This window comes from Halichoeres trimaculatus, unplaced genomic scaffold, assembly GCF_033239565.1.
Source record: "Halichoeres trimaculatus isolate MK-OKI-2021-1 unplaced genomic scaffold, fHalTri1.1 fHalTri1_scaffold_1, whole genome shotgun sequence".
In the NCBI taxonomy this organism is placed as follows: Eukaryota; Metazoa; Chordata; class Actinopteri; order Labriformes; family Labridae; genus Halichoeres; species Halichoeres trimaculatus.
Window position 1 is genome coordinate 33,912,075 of NW_027437179.1, and position 19,417 is coordinate 33,931,491.

General features: G+C 38.4%; 1 protein-coding gene across 1 annotated transcript; it reads right to left on the reverse strand.

Annotated features, from left to right (window-relative positions):
• Positions 1 to 603: 603 nt before the first annotated feature.
• On the reverse strand, positions 604 to 13,122 carry LOC141789460 (immunoglobulin-like and fibronectin type III domain-containing protein 1). Its single transcript, XM_074668871.1, is given in 22 exon segments — positions 604 to 608; positions 708 to 1,034; positions 2,174 to 2,470; positions 2,577 to 2,769; positions 2,857 to 2,942; positions 4,548 to 4,856; positions 5,023 to 5,151; positions 5,231 to 5,407; positions 5,532 to 5,831; positions 5,913 to 6,206; positions 6,299 to 6,440; positions 7,573 to 7,697; positions 8,281 to 8,952; positions 9,030 to 9,192; positions 9,274 to 9,387; positions 10,381 to 10,576; positions 10,644 to 10,686; positions 10,795 to 10,818; positions 10,934 to 11,033; positions 11,145 to 11,284; positions 11,384 to 11,530; positions 13,092 to 13,122. Coding segments are annotated over 22 exon segments (4,014 nt in total).
• Positions 13,123 to 19,417: the final 6,295 nt, after the last annotated feature.

Here is a 19,417-nt window from a genome sequence, read left to right on the forward strand (position 1 = left end):
CCGGTCGGGATTTCAAAATAAAGGCGTACATTAAAGACCACGATGATGATCGATGTTTAGACTTTCCATCGATGTGATTGGATCATTGCTTAACCAATCGATATATCGATGTATATCGATGGATCATTACACCCCTACTAATTAATAGTAATGCACAACATTGCCTTCGTATTTAGTCAGACGGCTTTATAAAAAGTAAAAAACACACTTCTCAGGGCTGTCTTCAAGTCTTTTACTGCAAGGTACTACAGAGGCAGAAACAGGAAATTTAAGAACAAAAACAAACACATATCAAGATAAACAGTGCAATCTCTGCTTGATAAATTAAGACTTATCATAATTAAACATGTTCAAAACCAAATGCAATACAATCAAACCACTAACACTGCATGTTACTTTCGGCATTTCCTTGTGACGTATCTTGTAAGGTCACTGGCGCAGCGCTCCCAAAAGGACTTTTTTTTTTTTTTAAGGTGGTTCCTAGATCTTTTGAAAAACTGTGCATCACACACAAAGTGACAAATGCATTGATTTTGTAAACCTTTCATTATTTTAAATTGACGAGGGATCTGGTGATTCAGCCTCTGTTCAGCAGCTTTTTCTTCACTCTGCAAAAAAATACACATAGGTTATTGTACACTAATATTTATGTGCTGTGATATAGTGTAAGACATGAATTTTCATTAAAAGTACAGTTCTTGTGTCACCTCTGACATTAAGAGTCATTGAAGACTCGGCTGTCCCCAGTTTGTTCTCAACGACCACTTTGTATTCGCCGTAGTCTTTGGGCGCCACCCTTAGTATGAGCATGGAGCACACTCCACAAACATTGGTGATGTGGTAGTTGGTGTTTGTGTTCAGGCTGATGTTGTTGCGATACCATGTCACACGTGGAGCAGGATCACCTTTAACCGCACAGCTCATGAAGCACTCATATCCCTGTGGAGCTGTGCGCATCTTGAGAGGAACAATGAATGATGGAGGTGACTGGAAGTCCAAGCATTTTGTCTCAGGGAGTTCCACTGTGAACTTTTCTGAAATACAAAGATATGCAGAATCTGAGAAGAAAGTTTTAATTGTGAAAAACTAGGTTTTGAAAGACATTGTTGCACCTAAGATTTAATCTGTGCATAGTCTAAATTTGTGTGCATAATGGTATGGCCACACCAAACGCTGCGCAATTACATACAAAGTCAATGCAAAGACGCGTTTAGACGCCGATTTGCTCCGGACAGCGCGTTTGGGGCATTTGCGCGTTTGGAGCATACACGCGTTTGGGCGGCAGACGCAAATTTGCTTGAGTTGAAAATATTGAACTTTTGACGCAATTTCGCGTGAAGGCTGTGCCGCGGCAGCCAATCAGCGATGACATTCCCCCATGACGTCATTGATTTGATGACGCTGGGGGGGGGGAACGCCACCTGCTCCGACTCCAACCGCGCCTGGAGATGGAGGAGAAAATAATCTGTGCGGTGTGTCATCATCCAAAGTTATATGATACGACGTGTGTACTCTACAGAGACCGGAAAAAAAGCAGCAGGCTTGGGTGAAAGTCGCTGAGGAGGCAGGTTTTGAAGGTAGGTAAGTTATTATTTGTGTAAATATTGGTTTCCAGCTGGATTTGCCTGCTAGGGTCATCACTGAGTCTGACTGTGTTTTCCTCAGTGGAGTTTTGAGCCTGATAGAGAGGAGGAAAGAGGGTTTGGGTGGTGGGGGGTTCGGGGGGTCAGAGGTTCAGGGAGTCAAGGATGAGATCGCAGGGAACAGCCCAGCAGGGCCAGTGGATTACCAGGGAGAGGCAGCAGGCCTTGATTGTGATCTTTAAAGCTTTCACACACTCTCCTGTCATGCTTTTGAAACCACAGCTCATTGTTTTTCAGATACTCTTTTGGGCTTTCGGTCTTTAAAGAGCGGGCTCTCTACTCTGCATGCGCAGTGCTGTGCTAATGCGCGTTTGACCCTCAGCTTGTCAAAAAAATGAATGAGTGAGTTTGCGTTTGGTGTGGCCGCGGCATAAGACTCTCTGTTATAAGTTTGTAAACGTCCTTTTCTGAGATATGTTTGTGAGCCATAGTTGTCATTTGAAGAAGTGATACCATAACTGACACAATGTCCCACCCTGTCATGTAAGAACTGATTTGGATTTCAGTTTCATCAAAACAAAGAGACAAACCTTTTTCTTTTTTTGTCTCAAATGCTGGGGACACAGAAGGTGGAGAAAGACCCATATCATTTTTGGCAAACACTCTGAAGTTGTACTCTCGTCCTGGTAAGATGTTGACGATGGTGAACTTGTTGTTAAAGAGGTTATCTGCTGCAGTCCTCCAAGTGCGTTTGAAGGAGTCGCGTTTGGACACCATGTAGTGAAGTCTGTCATCCCTCTTTTCATCTGGAGAAGGGGCCCAGGAGAGAGTCACGGTCCCTGGGGTGTTCTGATCCAGCTCTACTGGACCAGGGGGCTTTGGATCATCTGTAGCCATATGTAAAACAGAAAAAAATCACATAAAAATGTTGATTACTGGATTGATGTTTGCCATAACTTGTAGAAGTCTGTTTTCTCGAGCACCATAATGTACCTGTAACTCTAATTTCAATATTGAAGCTCTCGTGTCCGACAATATTCCTGACAGTTATGGTGTAGATGCCGGTGTCAGATCGCTCTGATGTGGGAATCAACAGTTGAGAGCCCTTGTCAGAGTTGGTAATTGTTACATGTTTGGGCAGTGGAAGACCATCTTTCAGCCAGATGATTTCTGGAAGGGGTGAGGCCTGTTGATCAAAATAGTTTAAGATGGTTTACAAAGTCTTGAAAGTCTTGAAAGCAACCACATAGAGAACAGATCTTTGGTGCTTTACCTCAAAGTTGATGTTGAGGCGGACTGTGTTCCCAGATCTTACCACCACAAAGGTCTTCATGTTGCGGTCCTTGAACTTTGGCTTAACTGTGAGAGTAACATTTTAAAAACAATGTTTGTATTTGTAATATTTATAAACTATAAAAGGGTCTTTTAATTTCTTTCTAGAATTTTCTACATTTGAAATGAATTATATTGTTTAGGAATCTACATTAGCCACGTTTACATGGACCCAAATATTCCACTTGCATTCGGTTTATTTGCTCAAACGGAAAGAATTTAACCTTTGTATACACCTCGTGCCGAAAGAAAAGTGCCAATCCGATTGGACATTTAATCGGGTTCAAGGGGTGGAATATTCCTTTCCCCAAACTGATTAAGGTATCATGTATCCACTCAAATGGAAAGTTGTCACGGTACGTTCTTTCAGCGCATGCTCAGATATGACGTTAGACACAACTAGAGACGTTCCTCAATTTTAAAAATGGCAGCGAGCAGTCAGCACTGGACTGCTGCGGAAAGTTTGTTTTTGATCCAAACTTTTAAAAAAATGAACATAATTTCAAGACTGGATGGACGTCAAACTCGCAATATGGAGTATTGCAACACCGTGATAAACAAACTGTTGTCCTCCAGCTTTGATAAATCTCATGATGTTTACGTTTTTCTGCGCATGCCCCATTGACTACTCTGTTTGATTACAGTGGCGCATGTAGACCAGAAATTGGAATATTCCTTTCCATGTATACTATTGTTTTCGGAAAAGTCATTCAGAAAGATTCCATTCGGAAAGACGAAAAACTCCTCATGTAACCGTGGCTACTGTTATAATTTGTTGATCTTTTGAATGTGAATCACAATGCCTGCCCTCAAGGGGCACCCTACTAACTAGATGTACCAAATGAATAACCCTTGTCCACAAATTTCCTGTTTGTATATGTTTATCTGTGGGAAAGACCAGGCTAATATATTCTTCATTTTTAGGTTAAGAGAACTGAAAAGAAGGAAGAAACTGATCATAGCCACACAACTGAACAGTTCTCAGTAGTAATTGTCATGGTATTAGCTCCTACAATGTTTTCTGGAATAAGAAAATTTTGCTTGAAACTAAAATAATAGCTAATTAATAACTAACAACTAGAAAATAGTACAAAAAAAATCTCTTGTTCCATTGGCAGATTCTTTTTACATGTTAAAAGCAATTCAGACCTCATTTTGTCTTTAAAAAACTTGATATAAGATGTTTTTCTGGACTGGTCAGGTGAATGTGACTCATCAAGTCTAAAAAGACATTTTCTGCTGCAAGTAAGAGCAACATTCGTTAAAAGAGATCATTGTTTGTAGTGTATTTGTGGTTAGCTATGGCTACATTATTTTAGATGGGAAAAAACAAAACTAAAAAAATCAAAAACAGCACCACTTTTTCTATCAATCAATCAATCTTTTTTATAATAACTAGTTAAATATGTACGTATATATTTTTTAATGTAGGGCCCAGTGTTATATATTTACGGTTGGCAAGAGAAGACAAATTCTTGATATCCTTAAAGGCAAAGTGTGCTCTGTGCAAATGTATAACCAAATAAAAGCTCCACATTTCCTGTGACTTTTTACATTGTTTAAAAAAGGGACTCTCTTTCTCGACTGATTTAAAAACTGTCAAGTCCCAAATTGGAGTTTTAAATGTCTTACCTGGAGGAGGCATGGCAATGAGGTAATTGTCGAAGCCCTGAGGTTCTCCATCACCTCCGTAATTGGTGGCAATTACTCTTACCCAGTATGTCGCCATTGCTTTCAAGCCAAGCACGGTGTAGGAGGTAAGAGTAATTGGGATGGCATTACAGCGAATCCATTCAAGGTTCTCTATTGGTCTGATCTCCACGTAGTACCCTTGGGCTTCATCCTCTATGCCTTTAATTTCCTTAGGTTTAGTCCAGGCCAGGGAAAATGTGGTGTAATTGGAGGATGTTAACTTCAGGTCTGTGACTTTGCCTGGGGGTTCTGCAATTATAGCATTATTAGCTTCAGCACTGCTGTTCTTTTTTCTGAACACAAAAAGCTACAAACACTGTTCAATTACACAATGTGTTTCATTAATCTCTAAACCCGTCATTATTATCAGGACAGACAGGGGAATAAAAACACTAGTTTTCAATGTTGTACTTACTCATTGGATCCCTGGCAATAACTGTGTCACATGGAAGACTGGGATCTCCAGCACCAGATAGATTGATAGCAGACACCCTGAATTCATATGCAGCTCCCTCAAAAACATCCTTTACTGCATACTTAGTATCTGTGGAAGACATGGTTATGTTTAAAACATTTCTTCCTCCAGTCAAATACTTTTTTTTATATGTGTCAATACTGAATACCTGTGATTGGCCCTCCTTGGTTTACAAGACTCCAGTAATTGGTGCCCTTCTTGTTTTTTTCCAAATTGTAACCCACTATTTTGGTTCCTCCAGTGTCGCATGGAGGAGACCATGTCAGATTGATGCAGTCTTTAAAGGCGCTGACAACTTTAGGGGCTGATGGTGACCCAGGATATCCTGTAGATAAAAGAAGAAAGTGTTTTACTTTTTAAGTCTTTTGTACTTACTTGTGTCCTTTTAATATCTTTATAATCAGAAGATACTGCACAACAGTCTTCATGCCAGTCTAAATTGGCCTTACTCAGCACACCAGCTGCTATGTCCTCTGTCTGCAGGTAATCACTGATGCCTTCTGAATTTTTGGCTCTGATCCGATAGCAGTATCTCCTTCCTGGGTCCACATCTGTGTCTTTGTAACTTGGGTTGCTGCCAGGAATCTCACCAAGACTGGACCATTTATTGCGTCCGACCTGCTGACGCTCGATGATATAGTTGGTAATCGGACACCCACCATTATCTTTTGGTGGCTTCCATTTGAACTCTACAGATGTTACAGCACTTTCCATGATTTCTGCAGGTCCTTGTGGTGGTGTTGGTTTGTCTGTCAATGAAAAGAAAATAGCTGAAAATAATTTGACTTCTTTTTAAAAAGTGAGATGTTGCAAATTTCCCCTTCACTTACCAAGAACGATGAGTTTGGAAATGGCCTCTAGTGTACCAAAGTCATTCTTTATTTTGATTTTAACCTCTCCACTGTCTTTCCTTTGGCACTTGGTGAGGCGGAGCCTGCTCTCAGTATCTGAAGTTTCAATCCTCACATTTAGGGCAGGCAGGAGCTCATCGTCATCCTTGAACCACTGAATATTCATCGGTGCCCCCCCTGAGAAAGGCAGCTTCCATTCTGCAGTCTCTCCTGCTTTTATAATGACTGGCTTTGAAAACTCTCCCAGTGCATCAGCATCAAACTTTGGTGGGTCTTCAGTTTAACAAAAAAAGAAAAAAAGGTTTTAAAACTTAATATTTTACACCAACAATGAGGTGAGTTAAAAGTCAAACTTTTCCTCTGACCTTGAATAACAAGAGTTGCTTCTGATTTACGACCCTCAGCTTCGAAGCGGTACACAGCGCCATCATCTTCGTTACAACTATCAATAATCAACTTGTGGCACGCTCCGTCTTTGATGATTGTCACTCCATCTCCATCGGTCAGCTTGCAAGATAAAAAGATTTAGTCTTCAACAGATGAACACTTCCATGAACTAAGACAAAAATACAATATTGTAAGCCTCAAAGCATAGCTGCTTAAGTGAAATTTTATGGTTTCCTGAAAATAAAAAAATACATTAGTAATAGTAAAAGTAAACAAACACAGTCATTTTAAACTATTACCACACAAACAATTATATACTTCCATGTTTTTATTGAACACACTATGTAAATATTCACGGTGCTGGATAGACAAAGTATTTGAACCTTTGGATCAAATAACTGGTTGACCCTCCTTTGGCAGCAATATCCTCAACTTCCTGTAGTTGCAAATTAGACCTTCACAATATTTAGAAGAAATTTTACTTTTCACTGCCGAGGGAAATTGTCTTGAAAAGTATTACAAGTTGATAAATCAATTTGGGGAAAATTAAAGGCCTTAAAAATTATTAAAAAGTCTTAATTGTGGTTTTATGAGGTATGGAGTTTCATAGGTATTCAAGCTTTGACCCCAAAAATAAAACCCCAAAAAATAGAGTTACTTTGAACCCAAACTGGAAAAACGTTGTGTTAACAGCAGAAATCGATGGAGTCAGTAGAAAAAAACAAAAATAAAAAAGAATGAAATAAAAAAAATACATAAAGACTCTAGTTACAATAAAATACAACAATAAGGATTGTGAGCGGTATAAACACCAGCTATAAATAATGTCATTTCTAGTTTCATAAAGAGAAATTAAATACAACATTAAAGCAAATCACACTATCTCCGGCACATGTCCTAAATTTTAAAAATGATTAAATAATTTCTCATTTTTCTCAGCAAGTTGGCCTCGAAAAACTGCTGTTTCTTATTGTGGGAGTGTCGATAAACCTGCCTTTAGTTTCATTTGTTCTTTCAAGCTTTATTCCTCCTTAGCTTACATCATTTCTGTAAAAATGTAAACTACAACTGTTAAAAAGTGGATGCCAACAACAACTTAAAGTTGCGATAAAGTCTTAAAACTTTTTTAAAGGTTTTTGAAAAAGTCTTAAAAAGGTATTGAAATTAACCTCAGGATTTTAGCATATATCCTGGTAATGTACTTTAATCTTTGGATTTTTGTAAACCGATGTATTTTCTCCTATTGGCTTACCAGCTTCCCGTTTTTATACCAGCGTCCCACAGAGGTTTCACTGCTTAGTTTACAAGACAGCTCGGCCCGATCGCCTTTGTTAGCCGTAGTATCTGAGAGCCCGCTCACAAACCTGACACCAGAATCTGCAACAGTAAAACAAAGAAGGCATAGAGATGAAAGAAATAATTTGATTATATGAAAAATTGAAACAAACAATAGCAGACTTTATTCACAGTCAGACGTGTGAAGTCTAATTTACAGAATATTTACATCATCAGCATAGAGTTGCATTTTTGAAGTTGTTCATACTTTGTGATTTGCCTGAAGTTGAAACCAGAGCCATTTTAGTTCTACGCTCAGTGTAGTTGCTTCAAAGTAATAAAATCAAGCTCAAGCATTTTTATAAAGAAGAAAATGAGGACAAAGATTAGGCTAAATATCATGGTTCCTCTGCTGCCCTGCCATGGATTACCTGATGGTATGTCTCCCTCTAGTGGTCAACATGCAAGACTGCAGCCAATGTTTTGACAAGTTTTAAAGCATTTTGATGATCTTCTTAATACAGAGCAACATACCTAAGACCTAAAATGTTTATAAAGGTTAATCTCAGCCTTCCAACAATGCATTTCACATGCTTTTGCAAAGACACATTTAAATCTTGAGCTATGGAACTGTATTGTACCGCATCAACAAAATACTCCATCTTCACACATGTATTGATTTTACCTGTGGCAATATCAGGAACCAAAGGACCATCTCTTAGTCGCCTCTTTTTCCTATCACCTGCACCATCCTTTTTATCTTCATCACCTCCATCTGTTAGGTCTTTGTTGTTCTTCCCGTCCCCATCAGCCTTGTCTCCATCAGTCTTTCCAGCAGAGCCATCACCAGAACCATCCCCCTGTGTATCAGCTGCATCCTTTTCAGCCTGAGCTCGTCGTGCTGCCTCTAAGTCCGATGCAAGTTTATTTTGGTTATCTTGATCACCAGTTTTATCTCCTTTACCTTTATTTGGATCAGCTGAAATACAGTGAATCGATAGTTTAAGACAAAGTCATTTCATTTCTTCACAGCATCCAGATATGATGCTTTTTCATTAACGTTTATTTCACTATAAAAACCCACCCTCCACTGTCAAGGATGCACTGCTGGAAGTTATCCCAGCGATGGCATAAAACGCCCCGTTATCCTCCATTCCACAGTTTTTCACCCTCAGTGTGTGAGTTAGTTTGTCCTCTGAGACAGTAATCTCATATTTATCTCCATCTTCAAGTGATGAGTCTTGTTTTGCCCAAGTAATCCTGTTCAGTGGAGTTGACAGGACGCACTGGAAGACGGCATCCTCACTTTCAACAGCCTTCACATCTTTAATCTTTGTTGTAAACTCCACAGCAGGCACTGTGAGAGAGGAAAATAGTTAACTGACCTTTCATTCTTTATAGTTTGTTTTTACAGCTACAGTCATAACATCTTACCTTGAAAGTCTGTCGTGAGGACATTCGCCTCTTCAACATCAACCTGGTAGAATCCAGCGTCCTCCGGCTGAGGGTCTTTGATGCTGAAAACATACTTTGTGCCAACTTTTTTGAGACTGTGCTTTGAGCTGTCATCATCTCCATATGGAACAATGTTTCCATCCTTAAAATGGAAAAACAAGTGGACTCAGAGTTCAGATTTTATTTGTATGTGATTGCTTCAGATGGAGAATTATCAACTGACCTTATACAAGTTGATCGTACTGTTAGGATCCAACAGTTTCATGTCCAGGCTAAATTCGGCTCTTCCATTAGGTTTCACTTCTATTTGTTTCACATTGTCCACTTTTTCTACAACCTACAGAAATGATAGATTGTTTCTTTTAATTCAGATGTAAGCTCTGAATGACACACATACGACAAAAATACGGATTTTGTTTATTGTTCCCAGTTCCAGTGACTTTAAATTTGTAACTAAAGGGGGCAGTGAAACACTGCTGTACAGGTGTGTCCAGTTAAACTTTAAAACCAGCCTTAAAGTGATACTCCGGGCTGGAACAAGTTGGGTCCTATTACAAGGTTTAGGGAAGAAATTACCCCTACAGCAGTGTTTTTGTGCCGCAGAAGCCCAGAGCGCACGCACCAAACACCCCCTCCCTGCTCCTCTGCCGGTTTCCTCTGCACTCAGACAGGGCCATATTTTACTTGACCAAAAACACAAATAAACGGACTCCCACTGAAAAAATCTGATATTGGTCTGCATTCACGCTTTATTTAGAGAATAAATAATTAGAAGAAGGCTCTAGTTCTCATCGTGGCGTATAACGGCGCTACCTCTGCTGCAGAGCCACAGCTGGCTACGAGGCGGTCGCAGCTTAGTGTATCAGTCCGCGCGCGCGCGTCGTGCCAGATACAAACGTAGGTAGTCTGCCAGGACGAAGAGACACGATGAGAACTAGAGCCTTATTTAGCGGTGTTTTTGTGTGAAACTAACGTGCTGAAAATTCTCTGAACAAAGCGTGAATGCAGACCGATACCAGATTTTTTACAGTGGGAGTCCGTTTATTCGTGTTTTTGGTCAAGTAAAATATGGCCCCATCTGAGTGCAGAGGAAAGCGGCAGATGAGCAGGGAGGGGATGTTTGGTGCGTGTGCCCTGGGCTTCTGCTGCACAAAAACACTGCTGTAGGGGTAATTTCTGCCCTAAACCTTGTGATAGGACCCAACTTGTTCCATCCCGGAGTATCACTTTAACCTGGTAACTCAAACATTTTAGTCAAGTCTTTAAAAACAAACATAAAAATGGATTCATAATATGTGTGTAGTTGGCAACATTGGCTCCTGAAAAGTACCTTTGCCTGCTCGTCTTCCCTCTCCTTTTTCATCTGGTTTAGTCTCTTCAGCATCCAGCGAAAGTCAGTGACACCGAAGTCAAAACAAATCTTTTCATAGTCCTTTTTTGGTGCAGACAGAAGCAGTTCCCACAGCTTAGGATCAATTTCTCCTTCTTTTTTTGGTGGAGGCTGCTTTTTCTTGGTGGCTACAACACTGGGGAAAAAAAAGCAAGAAGTCTTTGACTGCCGATACAAAGAAACATTGACTGAGATGAACTTACGTTTTCTTGAGCATAGATCTGAAATTCTGTTCTTGTCCATCTCCTGAAAGGAAGTAACATATCAAAGTCATTGAGATCGCTAAAAGGAAATGAGGTATCATGCATGACAAGAAAACATTTGAGTGATTCAGTGAGTGCAGTGGATTTATACCCTCGTTTTTCTTCCTTGATCCAACTGAAAAACAACAAACATTATTCAAACATAAATGAATATTTAGAGATCTGCAGTTTATTATACGGTAACTTTGTCCATGCACAATTTATGTATTATAGCTAGAAATGAGTTATACCTTCCATTACTTTGAGAGTCGCGGCACAGACAGCCTGTCCGTACTCGTTGGTGACAAAGCATTTGTAGATGTCAGCTAGATCTGGTGTCACACAAGGCATCTAAAAAAAACAAAAAAACGTTATGAATATTTCACAATTGTAACACTTTAATCAAAACTTTTTTGAAAAAACAAAAACAAAACATAGATTATTGTGTATTTCTGCTCTTACCTCAAGAATGTGCTCTTGGTTTCTTTCATCATATCTGATTATGTACTTTTCAGACTCAGAAACCTCACCATCCTTGCGCCCCCATGTCACAGTTGGTGCTGGATCTCCACTAACCATAGCCTTGAAAAGAGCTTTTTTACCTGCGAATTTCAAATGCATATGGTCATCAAGAGATAAAAATGTAGACTGTGTTTGATTTTGTTGTAAATAAAATGATGCTTTAAAGGTTTCTTATTTACCTTCTTGAACTGTCATAGCCATTGGCTTTCGAGTGAAGTCAGGTGTTGACTTTCCTAATGGCAGGTTCTCAAGATACTGGGTGATTATAACTCCAGGAACTCTGGATCTTTTCTTGATCGCCACTGCTAGGATCACAAAATAAGAGTCTCAGCTGTGTGAAGTAATCAAAACCAAATGACAGGATAATACTTTTCAAATTGATCATGCCACTTCAACAACTCTGAGCCAAGAGTGTGATTCATTGTGACTTAAGTGAGGATCACCAGAGCTTTTTGCCTTTGCAGTTATGTTAGGAGTCCAGAAGAGGTCAGTATTTCCCTTCACTGAGTAACTCATTACAGCTTCTACATCATGCTATACCTCTGTGTGTGCTTATATGAATCTGTTTGATAAATGTAAAGTCCAACACCAGCACACCATAAACCAATCAAGTAAAGTACTCGACAAACATGTTGAGTTGTCTTATATCATGTCATAAGATTTGTTTAGAAAATATGCATACATCAGCAAAGATTTTGGCCATGATGTTGAACATGAATGTGTGTCATAGGCATGTTTCAGTGGGCAAAACTTATAAAAATAGAAATGAAAATAAGATGGGATAATGAAAAGCAGGATAAAAGGATATCATGAGGTTATTCAATAGTATAACTTTCTAACTAGTTTTGGAAATGTCAGAAAGCAGCAGCAAAATGAACTTCGAAGTGAAATAGGTCCTTCACTCACAAAAAACAAATCAATTTTACTGACCTAAAGTACACATCTAGCTTATTATTTTAATTCCAGCAGTGTGAAATACTTTCAGATTGCCCATTTTCTACCACTTTTCTTTGTGGCGTACTTCAGTTAGAGGGCGTTTATTGAATATTCATCAAACTCTATGTGTCATTTCTCAAGGGGCTGGTTCATGTTCTTCCATCATCTGAATGCGGGCAGAATTCTTGTAACCTTTTTCCCTCCAGCATTCATACGCACATAATCCAGGCCTGCTAGGACAGCAACTCAGTTATTTGCTTCTGCATATCAAACCTATCAAACTTCAGGAGACAGTCAGTGAAGAATGACGGCTTTTAGGCAAATGTCTCTTTCATAAACCAAGGAGCCACACTAACAGCCTCTGAACAGCACTTTAAATGGATGAGAACAGTTTCACTCACTGAAGTTTTTATTTTTCAGAGAAAGAACTGTAAACAATTACTTCTAAATAAAAGGGACAAGAATTTGTAATTCTGTTGGTAAATGTTAAAATGATGTGTTATTTTCTGCGGCTTGTTGAACTGTTTTCCCCTTTTAAACAATATGTTACCTCTACAAGTTTTCCCCAGTTTGCAGCTTTATAAAAGTGAGTACCCATGTTTGGCAGAGTGGCTATGCCATTGTCTGTACTGATGCATTATCACTCTCCAACCAAAGGGCCCTTTATCATTCATCCATTGTGATTTAAGAAATTGATTAGCTCTGTGGCACATAAAGCTGTTACACTGCTGAATCCTGAATGTGTAGATTTTTCTCAGCATTTCCCTCAGTGGGCAGTTTAAAGGCAAACGTGCAAATACATTTTTGTCTGTTTGGTTTGAAAATTGCCTGTGTTTCTATTACTGTATGTCTCTACAAATTTAAGGATCTTTGGTGAACACAACTCTGATATTTTTAACCCATCATTTATTAACTGCTTAATAAAATAGGATGATAAATAGTCAGACTTACCAGGGGCTTTTGGGTCCTGGGTTTTGCCCATATTGATTGTGGTGTTGCTAATCCACTATGTACTGAAAGATTTGTCAAGAATGTGCCTGAAACACAAAGAGTAACAGTCAGAACTAGTTATACATCACTGACATGACTTCAAACGAAAACCTGTAGAGGTTAACATAACCAAAGTTCATATAATTAAAGTCCTCCCAGTCATTTATGTTTAAAATGTTGGGTGTGTAAGATGTGTGGGTTATACAATGTAGAACAGATAAGAAATGTAACTGCTCTAATCAAAGTCTGTTACATAGCATCCCCATATGACTACATTGAAGACATTATAATGTCTCAAGTAATATAATATAGACTGATGCCATGTTACATTTTTTTTATTCAGTTTGAGCAGGTACAACCTCCTAACTTGGCAAGGCTAAGACCCAACTGTGTTTTTTAAACTTAAGTCATTGCTGTCATGTTAAACTGTGTTGTTAAGCCAACGCTGCAATGTTTAATATTTCAATGCTTGACTGAATCTCTGAGATATCCAGATACAGCAGGATTAAGAAATAGCAGTAATATTTAACACAAGGTGAGCTGAACTTTTTGGTGTTTTCATACAGTGGTAGCCACATTATTGGAACACGTAAGAGGTTTCAGTTGTTTTTTCTTTTTTTCTGAGTTGGCTGCTTGAATACCAATAAAATGAATGAATTATCCTCAAAGTTTTCATTATAGAATAGAGCCATCATAAGGAGACTTAGTTCATTTTCCTGATAAAAAGGAGCTTTGAAAAAATGGAATGGTCTCCTCTACTCCAGACCTCAACACCATCTAGTCAAAGAAGGGTGTTGGAAAATAAACAAGACAGATCTATTGTTAATTAGGGGTGGGCGATACTGGGAATTTTGGTATCGATCCGATACCAAATAAATAGAGGGCTAGTATCCCCAATACCAAAACCGATACCGATACTTTTTACATGAAATATAATGATCATTGAATATTTTGTGATTTTGCCTTGAGTTGGTTGATTTTGATTGTGATTATGGTAAAACACGGCACAAAGATTTTAGGCAAGAATAATGCTTTTTTTTAACTAACCACAACAATATAACATCATTTATAAAATCATCATTCATTAATAAAATAATTATTCTACCACCAAAATTATTGTGGGAAAAAAAAAATCACGAGTGCAAAATAACAAAAAGTTCCCTCCCATTTGCACACAGAGGCGGCAGACGGAGGACAGTAAAGTAAATTGCTGGACAACATTAGAGAAACTACAGTATCGATCTCATCACTCTAGTATTGATCCGATACCAATACTCATCTTGGTATTGATACTATCGATATTTAGATTGATACGCCCAGCCATATTGTTAATTCAAAGGAAAGTCTTTGGCCTCAGTTGCAGAAGACATAGGGCACATTCTTCAGTGACATTTTCAAACATATTGACACTAGGGCTTTAAAACTATGGGAATGTCAAAGTTGGAAACTTCCCACAGTAATTTATGGGAATAAACAGTGATTTATGGATGTAAATTTGGGAATTTAAAATGAGGAACTTAAATGTAGCTAAGTATGCATATTGTAGCATATTTTGGCTAAAACAACCACATTTAATGCAATTTAACTTGACTCTCTATGCTCTTCCTTGGCCACCAATTGAGACCACACCCCCTTCATGCACTGTGCATAATGCCCACATCTCAAGATCATTAGAGGCACCACCTGACGACTAGGTAAAACATAAAATCAAATAAGTTCTGAATATTTCCAAATTTCCCAGGCTTAACTCTCCTTGGAAAATTTCAGGATATTTTCTGCTCCTTTGCAACCTTAATTGACACTATGCCAGAGACGTGTGCTGCTGCTAAGAGTAGATAGGAACAGTAGGTTTCACTTCATCTCATATTTGTTGTGCTCAAAGAAGCCATCTGCATGTTTCATGATCATGCTTTGGAGGAAAAAAAGAAAATCGACACTTTCTGATCTGTCACGTGTGGCCACCACTGTAGGTTATGAGGTAAGGCTTCAAATGTCAGAATATGTAAAAAGAAACAAAACACAGAGTAATTGAACAATTTTTGTAGATATTTTGTTAAAAATTGTAGAAATGATAATCAAAAATGTATGTTTTATAGGCTGTTGATGGGACATTTTGTTCCTTTAAAGAGGATCAGTAGATTATTCTGTGGCAGAAGTATTGATGCCTGGGTAATCAATAATGTGTTTTTTTTAAACAAGTCCCCTGATACTCTTGCAGTGGTCAAAACTAAACTTAAAGTCATATGACTCAACTTGACACAGCTGGGTCATGAGAAACCTGGAGACCTAAAATTGGGGCTGCTGGCCAAAGGCTGAGAAACTCTGCCTTGGGGGGTTCTCCTCATGTGTCATCTATGTTACCATATGACATCAGCCTGTCACAGTCGGGGTGCCTTGACTCCTGTGTGACTCGTGCAGACATATGGAGCCATGCTGTGACACAGTAAAAGGGGAATGTGAAATCCCACCTAGTGGCTGACTCTGCCCAACTGCCTGTGGGGTCAAGTGACTGCCTTCAGTTTTACGGCTCAGGGTCCAAACATAGACAGGAGCAGAATGTCTTCGATTCAAACTGTTAAGCTGATGCACATATCTGTAAATCTTTTTTATACCACCGACTCTTAAACTTTATGTCTGCACAGTGAGTCTCTTTAGGTGCCTGGTTGTTAACTACCGAACAGTAACTGCTGTTTACCATCAAATTCAAACTGTTTGTCAAAAGTAGGCATTCAGATTTTCTTTTGAGTGCACCATTTTTCACTTATTTGCAAAAAAAAAAAAAAAAATCTAAAAAAAAGATGTATATAGCCTTAAGCTAAAATGGATGTAAGCAGGACCTTGTTACTACAAACACTTCACCTCACTTGAGGTGAAGTAACAGTTGCATTGACCAAAAAACACATAGTACTTAATATTTCTGTTGTACAAACTGATCATTGTCATAAAAGTTAACTCTTTGTCAGTGATGGTACGTCAGCTATGTGGGTCATTCCTCACTGAAATATTTCACAAAGTTCAGTGTCATCTTGAAAGGATGTTGTCAAGAGGCACATCCTTACCTGTTTTTTTTTCAAAAGGGTTACAGAATTCTTCTGACTTCACTTTATGACCGTTTGTACACACTGTTGAGTGTAAAGCACTCCTAAAGGGGGATAAAAATCAACATAACAAAGCAGAAAAAAATCTAAAATGATATTAAAAAAAAACAACAACCCCAAAACAAATAACTTAAAGAAAGAAACATGGTGGGAGGGACCAAAAAATGTTAATGTTGACCTATAATTATTAACTTTTTTCCATACAATTTAGGAACAGCTGTGTGAAGCCAGTTATAGTAGAGTTAACTCTAACTCAGTTATGCTCAATGTTTTGAGCCAGGTTGGTGCTCCTATTTCAGAAGGTTTCATGTTTAAACAAACAAAATAAAACAAAACATATCTGCCAGTCAAGACACCAATAACACAAAATGAATATATTCTAAAAAATGAAAAAAACAAAAAACTTGTCACTTATGTCACTATTTTTTTAGTATTGTGGACTTGTGTCCAATTCAGTGTTTATGGACTTGGTGAACTTACTAAAGCTTATCTCTCCTGCTCATCATTCCCCACAGTGGCACATCTCAACAAATATCACCTCTCATTCGTCTTCCTTGAATATATGATTTGCCCTTCTTATCTATTCCTGTGCGACACAGTGTTTTTAGAGAATTTATCATCTTTTTCGTGGTTTGCAAAGTCATTTGTCCCGAGCTGAACCCGAAGGTTAACCGTACAAGAAAGAAAAAGTCCTCGACTTACTCGAACTTCTTTGTTGTCGTTTGTCCTCTTCGGCTTGAACTCCTTCAACTATTCAATGTGTCAAAGGTGGCAGCCCTTTTTGTTCGGTGATAAAAGTTTGGTGCACATTAAAACCCTTAAAAGGGAGAAATGTAGTTCCTAAAAAACCCATATTACAGCAGCGGTTAAGGGTGGAGGTTCCTCTTACTCATCCCTATGAAAGCGATCACTTTGCAGCTGGCTCCAGAAATACAATATGACTGAATTTAATCTGCTCTGCACACCCACAATCAGTCAGAACCACACTTTCAGGTTGGATTAAACAATTTTGATCTCTATGTTATGTTTCCTGATGTATTTAGTAATTAGGATGGAAGCTTAATGAGCATGGATCTACAATAGACATTAACAGTGATGTCTAATATGACCAAGTCAAGACATCAAACCCAAGGCTTTGACTGGCAGCTTCACTAAGTCCCCAGTAATATGATGAGCACACTATGGACTTTATTGCTCCATAAACATTAACATGAGATATTTTATGTGGTAAAATAATATCTGCTTGGTATAAAAGCATTGGCTGTCACTGTTTGTCTCTGAAAGTATAAATGGGAAATCTTACAACATGGTAACTTTGGTATTCAATGAGTCACACTGTACCTGTGTCAGGATTATAAAAAGCTTGTTGCTCATGGTGTGGGGTTTGGCAGAATGGTCTGTGTGGGTTTTGGTGTTCACATTGTCAAAGGTTCAAGAAGCAAGACATAATCCAGACAGTTTAAATCACCCTCTTGACCTCATAGAAATACACTATGACATAAGTGTGAGAAAAAGCACGATGGGACAAGTTGAGAGTAAACACCGCCTTAACCTTTGATCTTCCGGAGGAAATTGGGTTGGCACTCTTACACCATGCAAGGGCATTAAAAACTTTGTCAAGGTTGTATGAAAAACAGTGTTAATTTTGGAAGCTATGCTAGATTCAGTCTTAGTTTAAGTCCATTCTTATTAGTTTTAGACATGTTTTAGTTGTTTTTGCCCTTTACTGTGATAGTAGAATTGAAGTCGACAGCAGCTCAAGACATGTTAGTCTAGTTTTAGTCAATAAAGTCACTCAAAAAGTCTCTCCGACCCAGCCAAGCAAATAATAACAAGGTTGTACTAAACATTTAAAGCTGTAGAGCTACATTTCACTTTCTGATCCCTTTTATTTGTGTTAAACACATTACTCACCTTGATTGGAAAACCTAGACTTCACTTTACAAATACAGTGCTACTTTACTGTGTATTAAAGGTGCATTACACATAAATAGGATGGCAGTAGTAAAGAAATGTGCCGTTCTTTCTTTTTCCTCTATACTGAGATTTAATTGCTCAAACTTGAAATAAAAGTGAAGTAAACACTGGTTTGTGTGGTTTTGACAAAAAAGTTGCAGTTTTACCACAGACCCTAGATCTTCCTGTGGTGACAGTTGCATTGAAAAAATGGACTGACCTCCTCTAGTCCAGACTTCAACCCAATCTAGTCAATGGGGGGTGAGTTGGAAAATAAAAAAGACAGATTTATTGTACATTCAAAGGAAAGTCTTTGGCTTGAGTTGCAGAAGACATAGGGTAACATTCCTCAGAGAAATGATCAAACATGTAGACACTGGGTTTTTAAAATTTTGTGAATTTCAAAGTTGGAAACTTCTCACAGGAATTTATAGGAATAAACAGGAATTTATGGATGTAAATTGGGAATTTATAATTAGGGACTTAAATTTAGCAAGGAATGTATATTGTAGCATAATTTTGGCTTGAACAAACACATTTAATGCAAGTTCACTTGAATATCTATGATTTTCCTCGGCCACCAATTGAGACCAGAACCCCTTCTTGCAGAGTGCATAATGCCCACATCTCAAGATCATTAAAGGCACCGCCTGACTACTACATAAAACATAAAATCAAGTAAGTTCTGAATATATCCAGATTTCCCAAGCTTAACTTTCCTTGGAAAATTTCTGGAAATTTTCTGCTCCTTTGCAACCTTTATTGACACTATGCCAGAGACGTGTGCTGCTGCTAAGAGTAGATAGGAACAGTAGGTCTCACTTCATCTCTTATTTGTTGTGCTCAGAGAAGCCATCTGCATGTTTCATAATCAAATGAACACTGGTTTGTGTGGTTATGACAAAAAAGTTGCAGTTTTACCACAGCCCCTAGATGTTACTGTGGTGACAGATGCTCTGGAAGGACATTGAAACAGACACAGTGATCTAAAGTGCATCTTTAGCTCTGATGATTAGGGGTTAAAGCTGTGGAAAACAGTTGCAGTGACTTTTGAATAGTATTTTGCCTGAAATGGCTATACCTAATGGACAGAAAGGAATATTCAGGTTTTGATTGTCAATGACTCACAAACATTTCAGTTCTTTCGCTTTGTGTGTAAAAAAATGAGTCAAACTTTTAATAGTTTTACATATCAAGGATTTTTATTTCGTCATTGTCTGGATCTTCATTATG